The sequence below is a fragment of the Hemiscyllium ocellatum genome, chromosome 3 (genome assembly GCF_020745735.1).
Source record: "Hemiscyllium ocellatum isolate sHemOce1 chromosome 3, sHemOce1.pat.X.cur, whole genome shotgun sequence".
NCBI lineage: Eukaryota > Metazoa > Chordata > Chondrichthyes > Orectolobiformes > Hemiscylliidae > Hemiscyllium > Hemiscyllium ocellatum.
This window is the reverse complement of record NC_083403.1, coordinates 126,819,173-126,842,767: the sequence shown is the minus strand read 5'-3', so window position 1 is coordinate 126,842,767 and position 23,595 is coordinate 126,819,173. Positions and strand designations below refer to the sequence as shown.

Below are 23,595 nucleotides of genomic sequence, written 5' to 3'. Positions count from 1 at the left end.
AAGGTAGACAAGCAGAAGGCTGGAAGAACACAGCAAGCCAGGTACCATCAATAGGTGGAGAAGTCAACATTTCGGGTATAACCTTTCTTCAGCTAAATATCCAGTTTCTACTTCTTGAATAATGGATTCCAACCATTTCCCAATGACAGACATCAAACTATCTGGTCTATAGTTTATTGCTTTCTGCCTCCCTCCCTGATCTTTTTGCAGACTCAACTCCATTTACTCACTCGGTCACCATAACCCTTAATCCCTTTACTGTGCAACAATCTTTGCCTGAAAAGCTTTCAACGTAGTAGTACCAACTGCCTCATTGGGCAGGAAATTCCACGGATTCATAACCCTTTGGGTGAAGAAGTTCCTCCTCAATTTAGTCCTAAATCTGCTCCCCCTTATTGAGACTATACCCCCTAGTTCTAGTTTCAGTTTCCATCTGCCAGTGGAAACAACCTCCCTGCTTATCTATTACATATGTTTCTATAAGATCCACCTTCATTCTTCGAAGTCCAGTGAGTACAGTCCCAGTCTACTCAATCTTTCCTCAAGCCAACTCTCACACCTCTGGAATCAACTTAGCAAAACTCCTCTACAGCCCCTCCGGTGCCAGTACATTCTTTCTCAAGTAAGGAGACCAAAACTGTACACAGTAATTTGGGTTTAGGGTCTCACCAGCGCCTGATACGGCTGCAGCATAGCCTCTATTTTTAAACTCCATCCCTCTAGCAATGAAGGACAATATTCCATCTGGATGGAATCCACCTAGGGTACGTGCAAACTTCATGCAGAATATAACTCAAGGCTGGAATCAAACCTGGATCCCTGGCGCTGAGAGGCAGCAGTCGATATACTTGGAACGAATGGGTTGTCTTACGAGAAAAGGCTGAAGAGGCTGACTGGTTTTGTATGGAGTTTAGAAGAGTGAGGGTTACTCATTCAAGTATAGAAAATATTCTGAATAGTCCTGAAAAGGTGGGCATGGAAGGGCTTTTGTTTCCTGTTACGGATGAGTCCAGAACTAAGGGTTGGCTTTTTAGGACAGAGATGTGGAGATTTGTTCCCTCAAAAGGTCCTGCAATTTTGAGAATATTCATCTGACGGCAGTGGAAGACCATTTAATATATTTTTAAGGCAAAAATAGATAAATTCCATGCTAAGTAAGGGAATCTAAGGTTACTATGGATAGCTTGGAATGTGGAATTTGAGATACAAACAGATCAACCATAATCTAATGGAATGTAAAGCAGACCTGAAGAGCGGAATGTCCCATATCTGCTCCTAATTCGTATGTTCATTTATAAATTGAGAATGCTATTAGAAACAAAAACTGGTTCAACAGTATTTTAAACAGAGAGTGAGTGCAAAGGGCAAACAACTGACAAAGTTTCTTTTACATAACAGTTTTCATGATCATTAGACATCCCAATGAGAAAGCAAAATTCAAGTGAATGGGAATAAAGGGAATACTCTCCATTAGAGGGGTCCTATCTGACATAAAGGAAGGTGGAAGCTAGTTGGTGGTCCGTTATCTCAGCTTCAGGACATTGTTGAAGGAGCTCCTCAGAATAGTGCCCATCCATCTTCAGCTACTTCTTCAAGGAACTTCTGTCCGTCATAAACTTAGAAACAGGGATGTTTGATGACTGCAAAACATTCAATACCATTCACAACTCTCAGGTACTGAAACAATCCATGTAGCAAGACCTGGACAACATCTAGATTTGGATTGACAAATAGCAAGTACTATCTGAACCACACAAGTGTCAGATGATGACAAACTCCAACAAGAAAATAATCGAACCATCACCCCTCAATATGCAATGGCGATACCATCACTGTATCCTCTACTATCGACAGCCTGTGAGTTAACAGTGACCACAAACTGAAGGGGAGAGCCTCAGACTTTGCAGTTGTCCAAAGGAATGTTTGCTACACAGTGGATGAGTGAACGGACTGTGGTACAGGAGGCCATTAAAGCCAGGGTGGAATAAATAGCAATATAGTGATAGTGAGGAACAACATAGCTGGAGAATAGAAAACTGGATCTACAGGTATCAGTCTTTGGGGCATCTACTCTGGGCCAGATAGCAACGAGGTACTGATGAAGCTGCAGCCTAAACTGGAAAGATGTTAAAAAGGTAATAATCTCAGTATTATTACCTGAACCATATGAAAATTGACAGGATAAATAAGACAGAAGAGATAAAACATGGCTCAAAGATTGGTGTGGGGGAAATGGATCTTGATTGCTAGGGCACTGTTACCAGTACTGGTGTAAGTAGAAGCTATACCACTGAGACATCCAACAGCTGAACAATACCCTAAGCAGTGTTAGGGCAAATTGTATAAGTAGGATGGCTCTCCTGAAGATTGGCTACTGTTCAGCATGATAGAATCCTTCCACAGTAACATAAAAGGGACAGGGTAGTTCAACAGCAGCTCTGAGCCCTTCAACATCCGCAGCAGCATCAAACAAGGCTGCGTCCTCACTCCCACAGTCTTTGGGACATTTTTTGCTGTGCTCCTGAAACATGCCTTTGGCACTGTAACAGAGGGGATTTGATATACACTAGGTCTGATGGCAGGCACTTCAACATGGCTCGCCTCAGAGCCAATCAAATGTAGGTGTGGCACTCATCAGGGACATGCTCTTTGCCGATGATGCTGCAGTTGCAACAAACACCCAGCAGCAACTCCAATCACTGATAGATCGCCTCTCCCACGCTTGCAAGGATTTCAGGCTGACTATCAATCTGAAGACGACGAGCATCCCGGGACATGACACAGAGGCTCCACCGAAGACTATGTACTCAATGTCATCCATCAGTTTACATACCTTGGTTCCACCATCACTGACAATTTCTCCTTGGATACAGAGATCAACAAGAGGATCGGGAAAGCAGCCTCAACTCTTGCTCACCTCACAACTTGAGTATGGACAAATCCCAAGCTGACAGTGAAGAAAAAAAATGTCAGTCTACAATGCCTTTGTCATATAAGCACAATGCTATATGGCAGTGAAACGTGGACTACATATGTTAGACAGGAGAGAAGACTGAACACCTTCCACTTGAGGAGTATCTGCCATATCCTGGCAAGACAGTGTCCAACACAACGGTCCTATCTCGCACTGGCCTTCCCAGCACGTACACTTTGCTCAGGCAGGAGAGACTGCGCTCGCTAGGCCACATCCACAGCATGGAAAAGGATATCCTCTATGGAGAGTTTGCATCCGGGAAGAGACCCACTGGGCGTCCCCAGCTGTGCTACAAGGACATCTGCATGAGGGACGTGAAGGTGCTTGATGTCGTTACAGAGTCAGAGTCAAAGAGATGTACAGCAAGGAAACAGACCCTTCGATTCAACTCGTCCATGCCAACCAGATATCCCAACCCAATCTAGTCCCACCTGCCAGCAACTGGCCCATATCACTCCAAACCCTTTCTATTCATATACATACCCAGATGCCTTTTAAATGTTGCAAATGTACTAGCCTCCACCACTTCCTCTGGCAGCTCATTCCAGACCCTTTACATGAAAAGGCTGCACCTTGAGTCTCTTTTATATCTTTCCCCTCTCATCCTAAACCTATGCCCTCTAGTTCTGGACTCTCCCACCCCAGGGAAAAGACTTTGCCTATTTATCCTATCCATGCCCCTCATAATTTTATAAACCTCTATAATGTCACGCCTCAGCCTTCAATGCTCCAGGGAAAACAGCCCCAGCCTGTTCAACCTCTCCCTATAGCTCAAATCCTCCAACCCTGGCAACATCCTTGTAAATCTTTTCTGAACCCTTTCAAGTTTCACAACATCTTTCCAATGGGAAGGAGACCAGAATTGCATGCAATATTCCAAAAATGGCACCCTGGGAAAGGCCGTATGCATTGGAGAAGCACCCTGAACCAACACCTCAAAACAGGGGCAAAGAAGCTGATGAGTGCTGCAGCAAACAAGCGGGCACGCAGGAAGGAGTGCAGCAGCTCTAGCAGATCAATGACCACATTCAGATGTGACCTCAGCGACCAGGACTGTTATTCCAGTATTGGTCTTTTCAGTCACAAGTGATTCTGCTTCCCTGAAGCAACAAGCCAGAACAATGAAGATGCAATCGATGGTCAGCCATGACCAAAAAGGGCCTTACTCACTCACTCACAGGAGAGACAGGGGGCTTTAAAATGAATAATGGTTGGTGGTAGAGGGGAGAAGATAAAGTGAGGAGAGAAATGATAAAATAAATGAAAAAGAGATAATAGAGCAGGGCAGCAAATTGTTTAACAGTTACCATAGTGTAAAAGGAAGGGAGAGAATATGCATAAATAAGAGGTAGAACTGGTTAATGTGAACTGGAAAACAGCAAGTTTAAAAAGTAGGACAGTGAAATTCCAGTGGCAGACTTTTCAGGCGATATTACATAATTCTCAAGAAAGATTTACCCAAGGGAGAAACAAAATGTTTTTGAGAAGGATGCATCATCCGTTACTAAATAAGAAAGTTAAAGATAGAATTAAATTGAAATGACACTATCCAAATCCAAAAAGATTAATGGTAAGTCTGAAAATTGTACAGATTTTAAGAATCAACAAAGAATGACTTTAAAAAATAATGAGATACAGAAAGCAGGACATGAGAGATAATTAGCTCGCAATATAAAAAGACAAGAATTTCTAATAGCATTTGAATAATGAAAGAGCAACTATAGCCATTGTTGGTCCTCTCAAGACTAGGTAACTGAATACAGAAAACGAGAACTGGCTATGCAGGTATTTTGTGCCTATCTTCATAGCAGAAGACTTGGAAAACTTCCCAAAAGATAATTGAAAAATCAAGAGGTAAAAGGGAGGACACACAAATTTAAAACAATCAGCATCACCAGAGAAACTAAGAGGAGCCCAAAGACAGACAAGTTCCCAAGATCAAATGACCTGCTTCCTCAGGTCTTAAAAGAATTGGTAGCAGGAGAGTACAGATAGTAGATGCATTGGGTAAACCCTCCAAAAGTTCTTAGATTCTAGAAGGCTTATATCTGTAAAACATTTTGATATTTTGAGCAGCTGTCATGCTTTAGGGCATCTTTAACATGTCTTACACATATACTTATGGTAGAATATTGCCAAATCTGACGTGCACCATCATTTGAAGTACAAAATTGAGTGGTAGGAAGATGCATTCAGAGTCATAGAGTTTACAGAATGGACCAAACTGGTCCATTCCGACCAAAACATCCATACACGCTAACCTCATTTCCCTACACTTGGCTCATATACTTCTAAAAGAAAATGAGGACTGCAGATGCTGGAGATCAGAGCTGAAAAGGGAAGAAGGGCTCATGCCCGAAACATCAATTCTCCTGCTCCTTGGATGCTGCCTGACCTGCTGTGCTTTTCCAGCAACACATTTTCAGCTCATATACTTCTAAACCCTTTCCTATCCATGTGTTTTTCCAAATGCCTTTTAAGTGTTGTTAATGTTCCCACCTCAACCACTTCTGCTGACAGCTCATTCCAAATGCGTACCACTCACTGTCTAAAAAAGTTGCCCCTCAGGTTCCCTTCTATGCTTTCCCCTCTAACCTTAAACTGATGCCCTCTCACCCTCGATTCCCCAACCCTGGGAAAAAGATTGAGTGTATTCACCCAATCCACACTTCCCATGATCTTTTACACTTCAATAAGATCCACCACCCCCCCCCAAGTCTAAAGAAAAAAGGTCCAAGCTGGTGCAACCTCTCCCTAAAACTCAGACCATTAAGTCTAGGCAACATCCTCAAAGTTCTTCTGCATGCTTTTCAGTTTAATAACATCGTTCCTATAACAAGGTGACCAAAACTGAAACAATACTCCAAGTGCAGCCTCACCAACATCCTGGAACCTGCAACCTAACTTCTCGACTTCTATATTTAATGCCCTGACTGATAAAGACCAGTGTCCTGTCAACTGTAACTCCACTTTCAGAGAACTGTGAACCTGAACTCCAAGATCCCTCTATTCCACTACACACTCTAAGCCCTACCATTCACCATGAAACCTTGATTTGAGTTTCGAAAATGCAAGACCTCACACTTATCCATATTAAACCCCACTTGCCATTTCTAGGCCCACTTCCCAACTGATCAAAGTCCTGGTGCAATTTCTGATAACCTTCCTCACTGTCCACAATACCACCTATTTTAATGTCATCAGCAAACATACATGTATGTATGATCAGCAGTAACCATGCCATGTACATTATCATCCAAATCATTCATATAGATAACAAACAGTAATGGGCCCAGCACCGACCTGAGGCATTCACTAGTCACATGCCTCCAGCCTTGACAAGTATTCTTCCACTATTACCCTCTGCTTCTGACCATCAAGTCAATTTTGTATCCAATTTGTCTGCATGTCCTGGATTCCATGTGATCTAACCTTTCAGAGCAGCCAACCATGTGGAACCTTATCAAAGGCCTTACTGAAATCCAAAGAGATATGTCTATGGCCTTGCCCTCATCAACCTTCCTGGTCACTTCATCAAAGAACTCTAACAAATTTGTGAGGCATGATCTCCCACTACAGAGTCATGCTGACTACTCCTAATCACACCCTGTCTTTCCAAATACATATACAGAGGGAACTCGGTTATCTGAACAAGATGGGCAGGCATTATTTCATTCAGATAATTGATTATTCGGGTAATCAATTCTGTGCCATTCCTCTGTTCCCGTTCAGGAGACGAGGCAGCAGCACAACGTGGACAAGGCAGCAACACAGCGTGTGAGAGGCCCCACCCCACCAATCCCATCCTCCCCATGCCTGCCCCCAATCCCGTCCAACACTGCAACCCCTCCTGTCCCCAAAACCCCCTCCAACACCATTCTCTGCATGCCCCCACCACCCCCCATCCACCTCCACCCACTGTCCGCCTCCCATCCGCCACAGCCCGCAGCTGCACCCCCACCCCCCCCCACTCTCCAGGGCAGCCGGACTGGACACCAACAGTAAGACTGCTGCGACCTTTCTGGGGTAAGTCTCCAAATAGCGCACACAAACACGTCTTAACTGTAACTTTTTCACAAATTCTGCCTCAGTCCTGTATGGGACAATGTTAGGAAAATATCTGGGGAAGCAGAGTGTTTAGGGTTCATCCCTATGTAGAACTCCAGGGAAAGTGTGGGGAGAGGGAGAGGGCAGGTCGTCTGTCATTTAGAGACAGTGCCTGGGCTCCCAACTATGTCCGGGACTATTCTCAGCAGAGATCATTATTAATCAGTGTAAACAAAAGATGCGATAAGGGTCGAAACAGCTCTTTCATGTAATGTTCGTATCGGGACCTCGAGATCTCCTTCGGATAATTGAGGTTCTTCTCAAGTAATTTACCCACCACAGATATTAAGCTTACTGGTCTGTAGTTCCCAGTTTTTCTTTGCAGCCCCTCTTGAATAATGGCACAATATGCACTACCTCCAGCCTTCCGGGACCTCACCTTTGGCTAACAACGATACAAAAATGTCAGCCAGGGGCCCCACAATTTCTTCTCCAGCCTCTTGATATTCTTGGATATATCTGATCAGGACCAGTAGATTTATCCACCTTTATACATTCAAATACATCCAACACCTCCTCTACTGTGATATGGACTGTCCTCAAGATATCACCACAAACTACGCCAAGCTCCCCAGTCTTCATGTCTTTCTCCATGGTAAACACAAGAGAAATACTCATTGAGAACCTCATCGATCTCCTGCGGGTCTACACATACATGTCCACTTTGGTCCTTGAGGGGCCCTATTCTCTCTCAAGTTCTTCTTTTTCCTTTAATATACTTAAAGAACCTCTTTGAACTTTATCCTAATCCTCTCAGCCAAGGCTATCTCATGCCTCTTTTTCATTCTCCTGATTTCCTTCTTCAGTAAATTCCTGTATTCCCTGTGTACCAAGGATTCCCTTGATCCCAGCTACTTGTACCTGAGCCATGCCTCCTCCTTTTTTCTGGTCAAAACCTCAATATCTCTTGTCATCCAGGATTCCCTATTCTTGCCCTTCACCCTCACAGGAACATGTAGACCTTGAACTCTAGCTATACCTTTTTTAAAGGCCTCCCACTTGCTACAACTGTGGTCACTGGTCCGACATTACTCCACTATTGTCACCTCAGTCACTTGTCTTACCCTGTTTCCCAAGAGTTGGTCAACTTTTGCCCCTTCCCATGTAGAACATTATGTACTGCTTGAGGAAACTTTCCTGAATGCACTTAAAACGTTCCACCCCATCTGAGCCCTTAACGCTCTGGCAATCCCACTCTATGTTAGGAAAATTAAAATCCCCTATGACAACCCTATTGCTCCTGCACGTCTCCCTAGAGTCCCTACATATTTGTTCCTCTAATTCCTGTTGACTATTTGGGAGCCTATGGAACAACCTTCTTATTTCTTAATTCTACCCACAAAGCATCTTTGGATGATTCTTCAGTTATTTCACTTCTGACTACTGCTGTGGTACTCACCTCAAATCAAAAATGCAATTACCCCTCCCTTCCTTCCACCACCACTGTTCTGCCTAAAGCACCTGCATCCTTGTACATTAAGCTGCCAGTTCTTTCCCTCCCTTAGCCATGTTTTTGTAATGGCTATAATATCCCAATCCCACATACCTATCCACACCTGGAGTTCATTGGCCTTACCTGTCAGCCCTCTTACATTGAAATAGGTGCAATTTAATCCAACAGGCATTCCTGTTGTGTTCCAGCCTGACCTGTCTCTTCAACTTCCAATTTCTGACTACTGCATCTCCTTAGAGTCTCACACTTGCCTCCCTGTTGTCGAGTGTCCCACCTCCTGCCAATCTAGTTTAAACCCCCTCTATTGCAGCACTAGCAAACCTGGCCGCTAAGACACTGGTCTCCCTCCAGTTCAGGGGCAACCTGTTCCTCTTGAACAGGTCAACGCTGCCCAAGAAATGATCCCAATGATCGAAATGTCTGAATCCCTGCCCCTGCACCAATTTTTTTGCCACACATTCATCTGCCAAATCCTCCTGTTCTCACCGACACTACCATGTGGCACTAGATGTAATCTGGAGATTATTCTCAAAGAGGTGCTGGTTTTTAAACTTTTTTTTCTAGCTCCCTATAATCATTCTGCAAGACTTGATCCCTATTTCAACTGATGTAATTTGAGCCAATGTGCAGAATGACTTCTGGCTGCTCATCCTCCCCATCAAGAATGTTTTGCAGCCACTCTTAAGACATCCTAGACCCTGGCACCAGGGAGGCAACACATCATCCTGGACTCCCGTTTGCAGTCACAGAATCTCCCATCTGTCCCCTGACCTATCGAGTCTCCTATCACTAAGGTCCTGTTTAGCTTTACCCTTTCTCACGGTGCCTCATACCAGTCATAGTGCCACCAACCTGGCTACTGCTGCTTTCCCCATAAGTCACTTTCGCTCCACCCGCAACAGTATCCAAAACAGTATATTTGTTTTTGAGAGGTATGGCCACACGGGATTCCTGCACCCTCTGCCTATTCCCTTTGCCTTTCCTGGTGGTCACACAGTTACTCTCTGCCTGTACCTAAGGTGTGACCTCACTAAAACTCTAATCTGTGAAGCGCTCAGCATCTCAGATGATCCTGAGAGCACCCAGCTCCAGCTCCCTAATGTGATCTCCTAGGAGCTGCTGCTGGGTACACTTCCCACAGGTATAGTCATCATGGACAATGGAAGTCTCCCTGAACTCCCACATTCGGCAGGAGGAAATTACTCGAGTAAAAAGTGAGGTCTGCAGATGCTGGAGATCAGAGCTGAAAATGTGTTGCTGGTTAAAGCACAGCAGGTCAGGCAGCATCCAATGAACAGGAAATTCGACGTTTCGGGCACAAGCCCTTCATCAGGATGCTGCCTGACCTGCTGCACTTTAACCAGCAACACATTTTCAGCTCTGATCTCCAGCATCTGCAGACCTCACTTTTTACTCGAAGATTTTAACCTACTGCGAATCCTCTTGCAAGGATGCCTTCCTTGAAGAAGCTCTCTTCCTCCCTCTACAAGGATTTCTTAGCCTGCTGGACACACTTTCCTCATTCCTGATGAAGGGCTTGTGCCCGAAACGTCGAATTTCCTGTTCCTTGGATGCTGCCTGACCTGCTGCGCTTTAACCAGCAACACATTTTCAGCTCAGGAGGAAATTACTGCCAACTTAACTGCTGTAAACTAAAAAGAAATGTTAAAAGAAGCTTTTACCTTAGCCAGTGCTCTCCAAAGCCTACCGAGACAAAGCCTTACTTCATACTCTGCTACCAACAAATTTTGCCGTAGCATACCTTTCAGCACATCTGGTTTTTTTTGTTTTTTTAATTTCAAAAATATACTTTATTCATAAAAATATTTTGATATCTATACAATTGGTGATGCCACACATACATATACATTCCATTTCTTTACATAGAGATCAGAATTAATCATTCGTATGTACAAATCTGTACATTGACTGTCCAGATATTCTGCTGAGGCATCAGCGGAGCTCAATTACTGAGTGGGCCCCCTATTCTTAGGCAGGCAGACCTTCTATGATGGTCTTTCCCCATCACACCTTGGCAGCAGCTTCAGTGCATCCCTCAGCACGTAGTCCTGGATCTTGGAATGTGCCAGTCTGCAACACTCAGACGGGGTCAGCTCCTTCAGCTGGAGGATCAACAGGTTTCGGACAGACCAAAGAGCATCTTTAACCGAGTTGATGATCCATCAGGCATAGTTGATGTTCATCTCGGTGTGCATCCCGGGGAACAGACCGTAGAGCACGGAGTCCCGTGTCACGAAGCTGCTCGGGATGAACCTCAAACACTACTGCACTCGACTCCAGACTTCCTTTGCATAGGCACATTCCAGAAGGTGGTGTGTGGCAGTCTCGTCGCCTCCACAGCCACTTCGAGGGTGGCGTGCAATGGGGCAGAGAGTCCGGGCGAGCATAAAGGATCTCACCAGCAGAGCTCTTCTCACACCAGCCATGCCATGTCTTGGTCTTTGTTTGAGACTTTGACAGTCTGCCCAGGGAACTGCTCAATAGGATCTGCCCTCTCCTTTACCTGAAGGGTCTCAAGAACACTATGTGCTGACCACTTCCTGATGGACTTGTGGTCAAAGGTTTTCCATCATAAATTTCTCCACGAAGCACAGGTTTTATGGAATGGTCCAAATACTTGGAATGTTCCGCAGCAGCGAGGCCAAGCCCATCCTTCGCAACACCGGGGACAGGTAGAACCTCAGTATATACTGACACTTGGCGTACCAGGAATCCAAGCACAATTTGATGCAGCCACACACAAAGGTGGCCATCAGGGTGAAAGTGGCATTGGGCGTGTTTTCCCCCCCCGTTGCCCAGATCTTTATACATGCTGTCCCATCGGACCCAGTCCATCTTTGATCCCCACATAGTGGAAGATGGCCCAGGTGACTGCGGCGACACAGGTTCTGGGAATAGGCCAGACCTGTGCCACATATAACAACACTGACAGTACCTCACACCTGATAACCAGGACTTTTTTCCCACGATGGAGAGTGACCTTTGCTCCCAGCTGCATAGTTTCTGCATCACTTTCCTGATCCGCTTCTCCCAAGTCTTGGCACAGGCCCCAGCCTCACCGAAACAAATACCCAGTACCTTCAGGTGGTCGGTCCTGATGGTGAAGGGGATCGAGGGTTGGTCGGCCCAGGTCCCGAGGAGCATGGCCTCGTTCTTGCCTCGGTTTACTTTGGCCCCCGAGGCCCGTTCGAACTGGTCACATATGCACATGAGTCTGTGCACGGACAGCGGATCCGAGCAGAAAACGGCAACGTCATCCATGTACAGGGAGGCCTTAACCTGTAAGGCCCTGCTGCCAGGAATAGTCACCCCTCTCAGGCTCGCATCCTTCCTGATGGACTCGGCAAATGGCTCTATGCAGCACACAAACAAGGCAGGAGACCGAGGGCAGCCCTGCCTGATTCCAGATCTGACTGGGAAGCTATCTGATTCGCACCCATTGATTGAGACTGCACTGACAATGTTGGTGTAGTGCAGTCTGATCCAATTGCATATTCCCTCCCCAAAAGCCCATTTTGGACAGAACATCCCTCATATACATACGCAATATCCTGTCAAAGGCTTTCCCCTGGTTCAGGCTGATGAGGCACTTCCGGGAATTTTGTTTTCGAAGAACTCGAGGGCCTTGGTCAACTCGTTCAGCAATAACGGCTGGTCCAGCCTCTCCCGTGTTCTACCTCCGTGATAGCGCGGCTGCCCAGTCGTTCCTGTCCTCTGTCAGTTGGCTTTGAGTCATACAGACTGGCACAGAAGGATTTGCTGATCCTCATGATGTCAGCCTGAGATGACGTTACCAAGCCATCTTCTTCCTTCAGACTGCTGAGTATGGAGCTCTCTTTGTGCACCTTCTGGAAGCAGCAGCAGCATGGGCACATCTCGTCCTGCTACACGGGATGGACCCTGGACCAGAAGATTATCTTGGAGGCCTCCGAGGCAAAGAGCGAGGCTTGCTGCCCTTCACCTCCTGGAGGTCCTCCGTGACATCGACCCCCATCGTCTGCAGCAGGAGCAGGTTCTGCATTCTTTCCTGGAGTTGTGACAGTTTTGCTCGTCTCTCTCTCTCACTCCTGAACACCTTTGAGGATGAAGAACCTCCCTTTTACTGTTTCCCACCAGTCTGCTGGAGACTCAAAGAATGGCTTCACGTTTCTCCAACTTGTGTAATCCCTCTTGAGCTCCTCAATGTTTCCCGGGGTCAACAGCTTCGTGTTCATCTTCCACATTCCTTACCAGCCTGCTGCTCATCCTGTAGGTGACAGGTGGCCAGCATGAGACAGTGGTCAGAGAAGAACACCGGCTTGACGTCGGTGGATCTGACCGTGAACGTTCGGGACACAAACAGGTTATCCATCCTTGAGTGGATAGACCCGTCTGCCATTGACCAGGTGTATCTACGCTGCGCTCCGTCTGCAGGGGTGCTGTCGATGTCGTGCAGTTTGGCATCTTTGACCGTTTCCATCAGGACTCTGGACGTGGCTAACAGTTTACTGTCCCCCCCACACCCACACCCTCACCGGATCATCCATCTTCATCAATGATACAGTTGAAGTCTCTGGCCAGAATGACCGGCCTGAACGTAGCCAGCAACAGTGGAAGCTGCTGCAGGATGGCCAACCGTTCACTGTTACCGGCTAGGACATACACGTTAATTAGTCTCAGGGGAGCATTCCTGTATATGATGTCAGTGACGAGGAGGCGCCCACCCGCCACTTCCTTAACCTCGGAGACGGTGAAACTGCCATCTCGCAACAGAATACCCAGGCCTGAGGAGCGGCTATCATTGCCCCCCTGACCAAAATGATGGCCCATGGGCCCACAAGCTCGACCATCTCCTGTAACTGCTGAGGTGTGGTATCCCACACTTCTGCAGAAACAGGATGTCGGCTTTAACGTTGGCGAGGAAGGTCAACGTAGAAACTCATCGCGTAGCAGATTTAATGCTAAGCACATTAATACTTGAAATTTCTATCACCATTTTAACAGTTTGAGGTTACCATTGCAGATTTGCTACTGGTCCTGCTCTCTGGGGTTGCTGTCTGCATCTCCGTGGTGAACGCGAACTGCTGGACCCTCGCAGGGCTGAGGTAGCAGTCCGGCTCCACACTGTGGCATTTTCTCCACTCTGGTGTAATCGGGCCGGGACCAGGGTTTGCATACCACATTTTTATGTCTGACAGCAGGGCTGTGAGAGGGTCGCTGCTCCCAGTTACCTGGAGCTGTGGGGTGGTGGGTATATCCTGGTTTTCACCTGGTGGGGGGTGGTCTTTACCAGTCGCCTCAGAGGGTTCATCGTTTCCTGTTTGGGAGGTGCTGCTCTCCTTTCTCCTCACGGCGCTCTGTCTCTTGTTCTGGTGACGATCCTCGTGGCGCCCATCTTCACCATCCGAAGAGCTGCCTGTATCCTCACCGTGCAGCTGCCGTTTCCTCCTTTGCTGGGAGGTTTTGGTGGCCTGGTGGGTTTTCCTTTTCATTTTTTTTTAAACAGGAATCCATTCCTCTGCCTACTTGGTTCCCTTCTCCTCCATTGCCTCTGTCTGTCCTGTAGGAGCTTGGATCGGCTGCTGTACCTCCAGGCTGGCTGATGTCTGCTCCACTCCAGCCTCTCCTTCCTTCTGGGTGCCACCAGACACCGTTCCCTTGCTAGTCTTTTGCAGTCCACCTCCGGCCATCTGTGTGTAGGTGGCGGAGATGAATGCAGTGATGTTTGTCAAGGTTCGTTCCGAGCAGCTCCGTGTCGCGGGACTCCATGCCCTACAGTCTGTTTCCCGGGATGCACACCAACTCGAACATCTGGAGGATCATCAACTTGGTGAAAGATACTCTTTGGTCTGTCCGAAACCTGTTGATCTTCCAGCTGAAGGAGCTGACCCCGATTGAGTGTTGCGGACTGGCACATTCCAAGGTCCAGGACTACGTGTTGAGGGACGTGAAGAAGCTTGGGGCAGCTGCCGCCAAGGCGCGGTGGGGAAAGACCACCGTGTAATGTCTGCCTGCCAAATGACAGGGGGCCCACACAATAAGTGGGCTCCAATGACGCCTCAGCTAAATATATGGATAGTAAATGTACATACCTGTACATATGAATGGTTACTCGATCTCTGTATGCAAAGAAATGGTATGTATGGCATGACCAATTGTTCAGATCAAATATTTTTATGAATAAAGTATATTTTTGAAATTAAAAATAAGACATGTCCTGCTGTAGGCTTTCCCTGGGGCAGGCTAGTTTGACGTGATCGTCTGGAGTGTGAAGCAGTGCAAGCACCTCCTGAAGGTTTTTAAGAAGAAGGAAGGGGAGCCTCTGTACTCCATCTTGTCGGCAGTCCCGTTATGTGTGCTTCCTGCACAGAGGAGTCTTGTTATTACGAATCTTATGTACAACCCCCACGTCCCAGCGGCTGATGTCCTGATCTTCCTGAGAAGATACGTCCAGGTCAAGGGTGAAAGCACCGATGTGGTCGACCCTTTTGGGATCTGGACCAGTGAGTGGCAGCTGAAAATGTGTTGCTGGAAAAGCACAGCAGGTCAGGCAGCATCCAAGGAACAGGAGAATCGACGTTTCGGGCATAAGCCCTTCTTCAGGCCAGACCTGTACCACATATAACAACACTGACTGCACCTCACACCTGATGACCAGGATTTTTCCCATGATGGAGAGCAACCATAGCTTCCATCTGCCCAGTTTCTGCCTCACTTTCTTGATCTGCTCCTCCCAAGTCTTAGGCACGTCACACAGCCCCTCTGAACCAAATACCCAGCACCTTCAGGTGGTCAATCCTGATGGTGAAGGGGATCGAGGATTGGTCGGCCCAGTTCCCGAAGAGCATGGCCTCGTTCTAGCTTCGGTTGACCTTGGCCCCCGAGACCCATTCGAACTGGTCACATATGCACATGAGTCTGTGTACGGACAGCGGATCCAAGCAGAGAACAGCGACATCATCCATGTACAGGGAGACCTTAAACTGTAGGCCCCCGCTGCCAGGAATGATCACTCCTCTCAGGCTCGCATCCTTCCTGATGGACTCGGCAAGTGGTGCTATGCAGCACACAAGCAAGGCAGGAGAGAGAGGACAGCCCTGCCTGACTCCAGCTCTGACTGGGAAACTATCTGTTTCCCACCCATTGATTGAGACTGCACTGACAATGCTGTCTGATCCAAATGCAGATTCCCTCCCCAAAGTCCATTTTGGACAGAACATCTCTCGAATACGTATGTGATATCTTGTCAAAGGCTTTCTCCTGGTCCAAGCTGATGAGGCAGGTGTCCAACCCCGTCCTGCATGTAGGTGGTCATATCCCTGAGGAGTGTGAGACTCTTGGCGATCTTCCTGCCCTGTACAGCACAGGTTTGGTCAGGGTGGATCACCAATCCCAGAGCAGACCTGACTCTGTTGGCGATGACCTTCGCCAAGATTTGAAAGCACTTTTTGATACCAGGCCCACAACAGTCTGCTCTTCAGTGCAGGTGACTCCTTGTCCTCAGAGGGTGTCTTGCTGAGTCCTCCATCTGGTAGTGGAGATTGCACTGATGCAAATCTTCACCCTGGCAGCCAATCCCTGTTGTCACGGTCCTCTCCTGATTATGAAGGGGGTAGAATTCTGACTAAGGACATGAATGCTGCAGTCTAGATTAGAGTAGTGCTGGAAAAGCACAGCAGGTCAGGTGGCATCGAGGAGCAGGAAAATCAACATTTCAGGCAAAAGCCCTTCATTTACCATGAATGCTGCAGCTCATTAGTTAAAATGTTTTTTTAAATCAAACAAGGACTCATACATACAAATAACCACATGCCAGGAATGTCACTGAGGCAGTGGTTCACCACTAGACACCCTGTCTGCAATAACTTTCCTGAATAACGGTCTCTGGAAATGCTGTTCTTCCTGCCTTACTAATGTACAGATATCACAGCACTTCTGCCATGTTTATGGAGACACCCAAGGCTGACAGCAGGATATAATCACACATTGGTGACCTTGTTGAGCCAAGATAGAATTGATAACCCAAATTATCATTATTAAGAGTGAGTGCAAGAGTGGCATATATTCCAAAGAGGCTTTACGTATAGAAGAATATGGTAATTACATGACATGTGAGAAAAGATACAGGCAAGTATAACTATTAGTTCAAACTTCAGGCTGATGGTCAAGATGATCCATGGAACAGGAAAATAGTGAATCCAGGAGTGACTAGTATCTGAAAAAGATCACATACCAGAGGAAGAACCTGAAATACTGTAAGGGCAGTATCCCCCACAGACAGAAAATGAAGTAGAGACTGTAGTTTGAATAGGTTACACAATGAAATAAAGGACGAAACAGGCTCAGAGCAGAACTAGAAGCTGATGTTAAGAAGGTAAACTTCCAGGTAAGGCTCCCAATAATCTTGAAAATAAATGAATGAGGCTAAACGAATGAGGCAAAACAGTTGGAGAAATTAAAGTTGTATAAGGGTTAACCAGGTTTGTTCTTGTGGATTTCAGCTGAAAAAGCATTTGGAGACAGCACTTAGAATTCTAAAGTTCCTAGGGATTTTGAAGAGCAACTGATCAATACAGATGTTGAATTGGATTAAATTTATAGTGTGTTATTCTTCCCCTGATTAACTGTACGTAAGTCTACTTTGAAAGATGATGTTATATCTGTAAGTGAGAGAGAACATATCATACCATAGAATCTCTACAGTGTGTAAACAGGCCATTTGGCCCAACAAGTCCAACTGACATTTCGAAGAGTATCCCACCCTGACCCATTCCCCTATCCCATTATTCTACATTTCCCCTGACTAATGTACCTAACCTACACATCCCTGAACATTATGGGTAATTTAGCATGGCCAATTCACCTAACCTGCACATCTTTGTGATGATGTGAGGAAACCGAAGCACCCAGAGGAAACCCATGCAGGCAGGGAGAGAATATGCGGACGCCATACAGACAGACAGACAGTCACCTGAGACTGGAATCGAACCTGGATCCCCAGCGCTGAGAGGCAGCAATGCTAACCACTGGGCCACCATGCCACCTGTCAGTGAAGTTTGACTGGTCAATTACTTAGGAGAAAGTGAGGACTGCAGATGCTGGAGGTCAGAGCTGAAAAATGTGTTACTGGAAAAGCGTCGCAGGTCAGGCAGCATCCAAGGAGCAGGAGAATTGACGTTTTGGGCATAAGCCCTTCCATTCTTGAAGAAGGGCTTATGCCCGAAACGTCGATTCTCCTGTTCCTTGGATGCTGCCTGACCTGCGACGCTTTTCCAGTAACACATTTTTCAGCTCTGGTCAATTAATTGTCTTGTACACAAAGCAACCAAATGCTAATTTTAAAAGTTGGAATTAAACATTAAAATGAAATAACCTAATGCAATCATAAAATACAGAACGTTTTAAGAGCAAATAAAACTTCAAAGTTAACTCTGGATAAATGTACTAAGTTTCTGTTCTCATTTGAGGGAGCATCATATTGGGATGGACAGGAGATTTGCTAACTGGAAGCATATAAGGGTTATTTCCAATGGACCAGGCATAACAAGTCGCAGTAACATATACCTTTCTTTCACTCCAGAAAATGTATAACTGGCTTGTACTATTTTTTGATTGAAGTGTGATTTGGTGTAGGCACACATACCTACAAAGAATTTAAAATCTTGGTTGCAGCCAACATTGATATATCGACCACCAGGTTTTTCGCTATGACTTTGCAACTGCTTTTAGCAAGGAAGAAAATGCTGTCAAAAGACTGATTTAGTAACTTTATCATGCCTCTGCTTCGTGCATAGACCTCCCTTTTGTTCGCTAACTTGACTTACACCTCCTCTAATTCCTCAAAGAAGTACCGATTCCTTTGCCTAACAAGAATCAAGGGATAGATGGTTACGCAGAATTTGAAACGTTAACAGATCAGCCACAATCTTCATGAATGGCAAGCAGGTAAAAGGGGTCAAATGGCCTACTTGTACTATTTTAATTGGTTTATGAAACTGTGTTCATCACTAATTTTTCTGGAAATGACAGGAAATTCCAGGGACTGTACATGTGCAGTTGTGGAAATGTAGAAATCACAAGGTGATCTGTTGAGAACCCATATCTCCTTCATTAAATTGTAATCAAAATAGAAATCGTTCCACTCCCACTCATGCTTTTGATCTTGCTGTAAATACACTTTTAAAAAATCTTGCATCTTGTTGACAAGGTGTAACCACATTTTGACTGTATATTAAAGTTCTTACTGCTAAACTGTCCCCAAAAAGATAATTTTCTATTTGATGATTTCTCAGTAATAGATTCTGCTAAACATTAAGAAGTTCCATATTTATATGATAAGTTAGTGTCAAGTGTTATCGCATTTAATTCATCAATTGTCAAATTTGAAAATTAAAAGTGAAGTAACTTACAAGAGTATTTGCTCAACATCACTTTCCTTGGAGGCCTGGAAAACTACCGACTTTGACAGCAAATTGATGTTGGGAAAGGGGAAATCTGCAGACATCGCTAGATCTTTGTGGGTAGTTTTCTTCAATGTTATATCAGGGTGCCATTGAGTCACTACAGACCACAAACTCCAGTCTTCTATTTTAAAAGCAGAAAAATTCAACCAAGTGCACTTAGGAATTATGAAAGGTTTACACCTAGCTATCTGGTGGGAATTATTACAAACGGATTCTTTCAGAGTCCATGTATTTCAGTTAAAAATTTAGTATAAAAATTAAATATCAAATCAAATATACAAATCAAGTAGTCTAAATGGCTCAAAACACATTAAAATACACTTCAAGACTGCTAAAAAGTTTGTACCCAGATCATAAAATTTGGGCAGAGGAAAATAAAAATACATGATTTTAGAATTAAAAACCTAAATTACTGTAATTTTTCTACACTGTCACAAACAGCTGCCTGTTATTGTTAGAAACATGTTTTGAAAATAAAATTCTGCTTCTTCTCTTCATTTAGAAACATCAGTAAATAAGTAAACACAAGTTAATATGAAACAAAGTGTCGCATTTGTCTGGTCAAAGTTCTCCAAAGTCTGATTATACAATCCTACAGATTTCAGCAACCAGCCATTTCATTCTACAAAGAAAACCCATATTGGTATTTATATATACTCCCCCTTCTTGCATCTTCCAAATCTATTCTATTATATTACTAAGAATACAGCAGCTAATATAATTATGCACCATATGATGTAATTTATGCACATTTCCATATGGAACAGTGGACTGTCAATCATAAAAATATGGTCTAGTAAATAACAATGTTAACCACTGTATACAGTTCAGTACATTATAAGTGACTATTCAAATATTAAATCAATTACACAACCAAACCCATCCATTTGACATAATTTGAATAATGTTATTTATAACTCATTTTAAAATTATAATTAGTAAATTCAAATAGGTGAGCAATGAATTACACAAAACTATTTTTGTCAATCAGGAACACAAAGATAATTCCCAATATTCTATAAAGCAAAAGATTTGACAGCTGATTATATTTGTGGTGCAAAGGAATACCTGTAAAGTAATGAAGGAGCATTTGGTGCATGGAAGTGTCACTTTGAATTATAAAACTTATAAAAATTCCCCATAAAAAGGGAGGACCACTAAAATATATTTCTGGCTCAGTCACATTTTTCTCAGCAGGTTTGAAATCACATAATGTCTCTATTTCACAATTTATGGAGCTGGGCTAATTCACATTATTTAACTCTTACACTGAATAGTACACACTTCCACTGAATTGGTTTTGCACTATGCCTGTCCTATCAATGGCATTGTCAAAAACAGACAATGAAAACAAAAATAACACTGTGATACAGAATAAATCACTCATATACCAACGTGATGCACAGAAAACCCAAGGGTGTAAAGAGTTTTATATGTCAATCATTTGCACTATTAATTTTATTGCGGTATATGTTTCTCTTGTATAACAGTTGGTAGCTTATTGTTCTAGTATGTAATTTAATGAAATGGACAAGGTACCCAACTAATTTTTCTTTAAATGTAAGACTGAAATTTACTTCAAAATAACTTCAAAAATCTTGGCTAATTTGCAATGTGCACAATTCTTTACTTAGTACAAACCAAATGTAACTCGGCACTATGTAACAAATACATAAAACCTAAAATGTTTTCCACAAGTAATTTATTACTCAAGTTTTCACTGTGAGGTACACATTGACTTCACACAATAAAATACCAGAAAGACATAGAATATAGGATTGTAAGTAGACCATACAATCCAATAGACCTGCTCCATCATTCAATTTGATTATGGCGATCCTTAATCTGTGCTTCCCAAATCTTTTCCCACAGTGACCCAAATTTCAAGATTAGAAAACTGTTGTGATCTCTTAATGAGAGCTGAATGTGGGCATTGGGGAGGGGGATAACTGTGCTGACTGAGGCTTGATACAGGTGGAGCACAGCTGTCATGACTCGTCTGGATGTCCATCACGGCCACAACTGTATCAGAGCTCAAGACTTAAATTTCAACTTGCAACCATACTTGGGATCTGACACTGGGGAGCATGGCTCTATCTCAATACCACACACCTGCTCTCACTCCATACCCCTTAATATCTAGCAGTCTCTCTCAGTAACCTCGCCCCCACAGCCTTCTGCGGTTCATCAGCCTCAGTGAGGAAATTTACCTTTAGCTGTCTTTAATGGCCCATCCCATATCCTGAGACCATGATCCATTGTTCTAAATCCTCAAAACAAGGGAAACAATATCCTTGTATCCCAGTCTGTGCATTCATGTCAGAATGCAAGAGTTCAAGGGAACCCCTCGCATTTTCCTAAATTCCAGTGAATACAGAACTAGCCAGCCAATCTTCCCTCATATGACAATCCTGCTATCTCAGCAATCAATCTGGTGAACCTTTGCACTCACTCTTATAGCAAATAGATCCCCAAGATGTGGAGGTGCCTGTGTTGGATTGGAGTGGACAAAGTTAAAAATCACAACACCAGGATATAGTCTGACAGTTTTATTTGAAGGAATTAGCTTTCGGAGCACTGCTCCTTCATCAGGTGGTTGTCTGATGAAGGAGCGGTGCTCCGAAGGCTAGTGCTTACAAATAAAACTGTTGGACTGTAACCTGGTGTTGGGTGATTTTTAGCAAATAGGTCCTATGTATTAAAGAGAAACTATTTACCACGTAACTGCAACACACAAGAAATCAACATGTTAATAGGTGATGCTAAGCAAACAGAATTGGCTTCTATTAATTGCAAGGCAGTGATTGTGTTATTGCAAGATGTTTGCAAACACAAGCAGACTTGTTTTTTCAGACCAAGCAGATGTTGCTTCAATGATTTCCATTTCCATTGTAATGGCAGAACAAGTGCCAAGTCTGATGGTACTGCATATATAAAGCTCAACTACTGTTTGAACATCAAAATTGAATCTGTTAAATACATGAGAGTAATTTAAGGAATTGCTTTAAATTAAACTGTTTTTTAGCACTCAACTGTCAAACATTTTTGTAATTTAAATTCAGTTCTACCAACAATCTTAACTGAAGTTATAAAAAACGATCCATCAGACTAAACGGTGGAAATACAATACCACTTTCTCATACTATTCACATATACTCTAATATGCAATACACCATACACTAGTAAATGCAGCTGTAAATGTGCTCGTCCCAACCTATACCGTGTTAATCATAAGTCCCTTTCAAAATACATATTTTTAGCCAGGCAGATATTTGTCTGAACAAAGACCAGTTTCATCCTGTCAGACGCTTTTGTTTTTGTGCCGATTATAGACTGCAAAATTGTTTTGCCTGCCAAACTATGATCAACTAATGTAATCACCGATAACAACACATCAGCAAATATACCCAAAACACGAAAATTATATTTCCTTCTTGGAAGGGATCATTTCGTTCCTTAAAACGTAAATACTGCGCTATTTGAGAGCTTGGCTTTCATTGCAGGTTCAGTAAGAGCACAGTTTTATTAGTGTATACTTGGCGACCGATGCAAAGCATCAATAAACAACTCTCCAAAATGTACTGCTTTAATAAGAGATTACAGTACATTTCTCAAAGAAAATACGTATTGCTTTGTCAATCTCACGGCGGGCTGCAAATCTCTCAAAGTTTCATTTAAATCATGTTTAATAAAATGGAGACAATATAACCTGAGTAATGCCAGTACCACAATTTGCACGGGTCTCGAGCAAAAAAGCACAATTGCCCAAAGCAGCAGAAATAACTGAACTGAGGGTGGGCTGTGATCACCTCCATCCTTGCCCGATGCCCCCAATTCCAAAGCATTGTTGTCCCTATTAATGTTCAATTCCTGCCCACTACCAGCTTCTCTCCCTCTCAGACTGTTCCCCCCCTCCCTCAGGTTCCCAAGGCCGATTGTCAGTGCAAACATTGGCACGGGTTAAGCGTTTGACTCCCCACAGCCAGACTGGAGCTGGATTCCTTTGAAACAAATCGGATTTGGGAGTGAAATGACGGGGGAGGGCGGAGGGAAGAGAGAGAGAGAGAGAGAAACACTAACGCTGGCGGCGAACGCTTACCAGCTCCTCGACCGATCGCTCATTTATATATTGTTTTGGAGAAGTAGGACTGCACCTACCTCTTCCAAGGCAGCCACCGTGTTCTTGCACTGACTCATTTTGGTGGTGAAGCTGGAGGTAGTTGGAGATTTGTAGTCCTCGTTCGTCACGGTCACGAATTCCAACACTGTGATTTGGTCCGGCATCGTTAACTCCCTCTTTTCTTTTCCGATAACGGGCAGAAATCCCTCTTCTCCGCGGTGCTAGTTTGGGGTTTGCTTCTTCACATCGGTACTTGGGTAGACAGTTAGTTTGTGTCGGTCGACGTGTGCGCGCAGGGACAACGCTCTGTTGAAAAGTTCAGCTTCGATTTCCAACCGACGCGATCCCAGCGCTCGAGCTCACACTGCTCAGGCCGTGACGTTGACAGAGAGGGTTGAGGAGGGTGGGGGGGGAGGGACGTCCGCCGAGCGCGCACGCGCTTCTCACAGCGCTCCGACTTTGACCATTTCCAGGCGAG

General features: G+C 44.5%; 1 protein-coding gene across 2 annotated transcripts in view; it reads right to left on the bottom strand.

Moving 5' to 3' along the window:
• Positions 1–23,563, bottom strand: part of asap2a (ArfGAP with SH3 domain, ankyrin repeat and PH domain 2a) — a 197,836-nt gene extending 174,273 nt beyond the window's left edge. Inside the window, exon 1 of one of the 2 annotated variants that reach the window (XM_060853322.1) lies at positions 23,156–23,563. In XM_060853322.1, the coding sequence (XP_060709305.1) occupies positions 23,156–23,281 (126 nt within the window). In that variant the 5' untranslated portion in view covers positions 23,282–23,563. The remainder of the gene's footprint in view (positions 1–23,155) is intronic. The other variant, XM_060853332.1, reaches the window with a different exon arrangement.
• Positions 23,564–23,595: the final 32 nt, after the last annotated feature.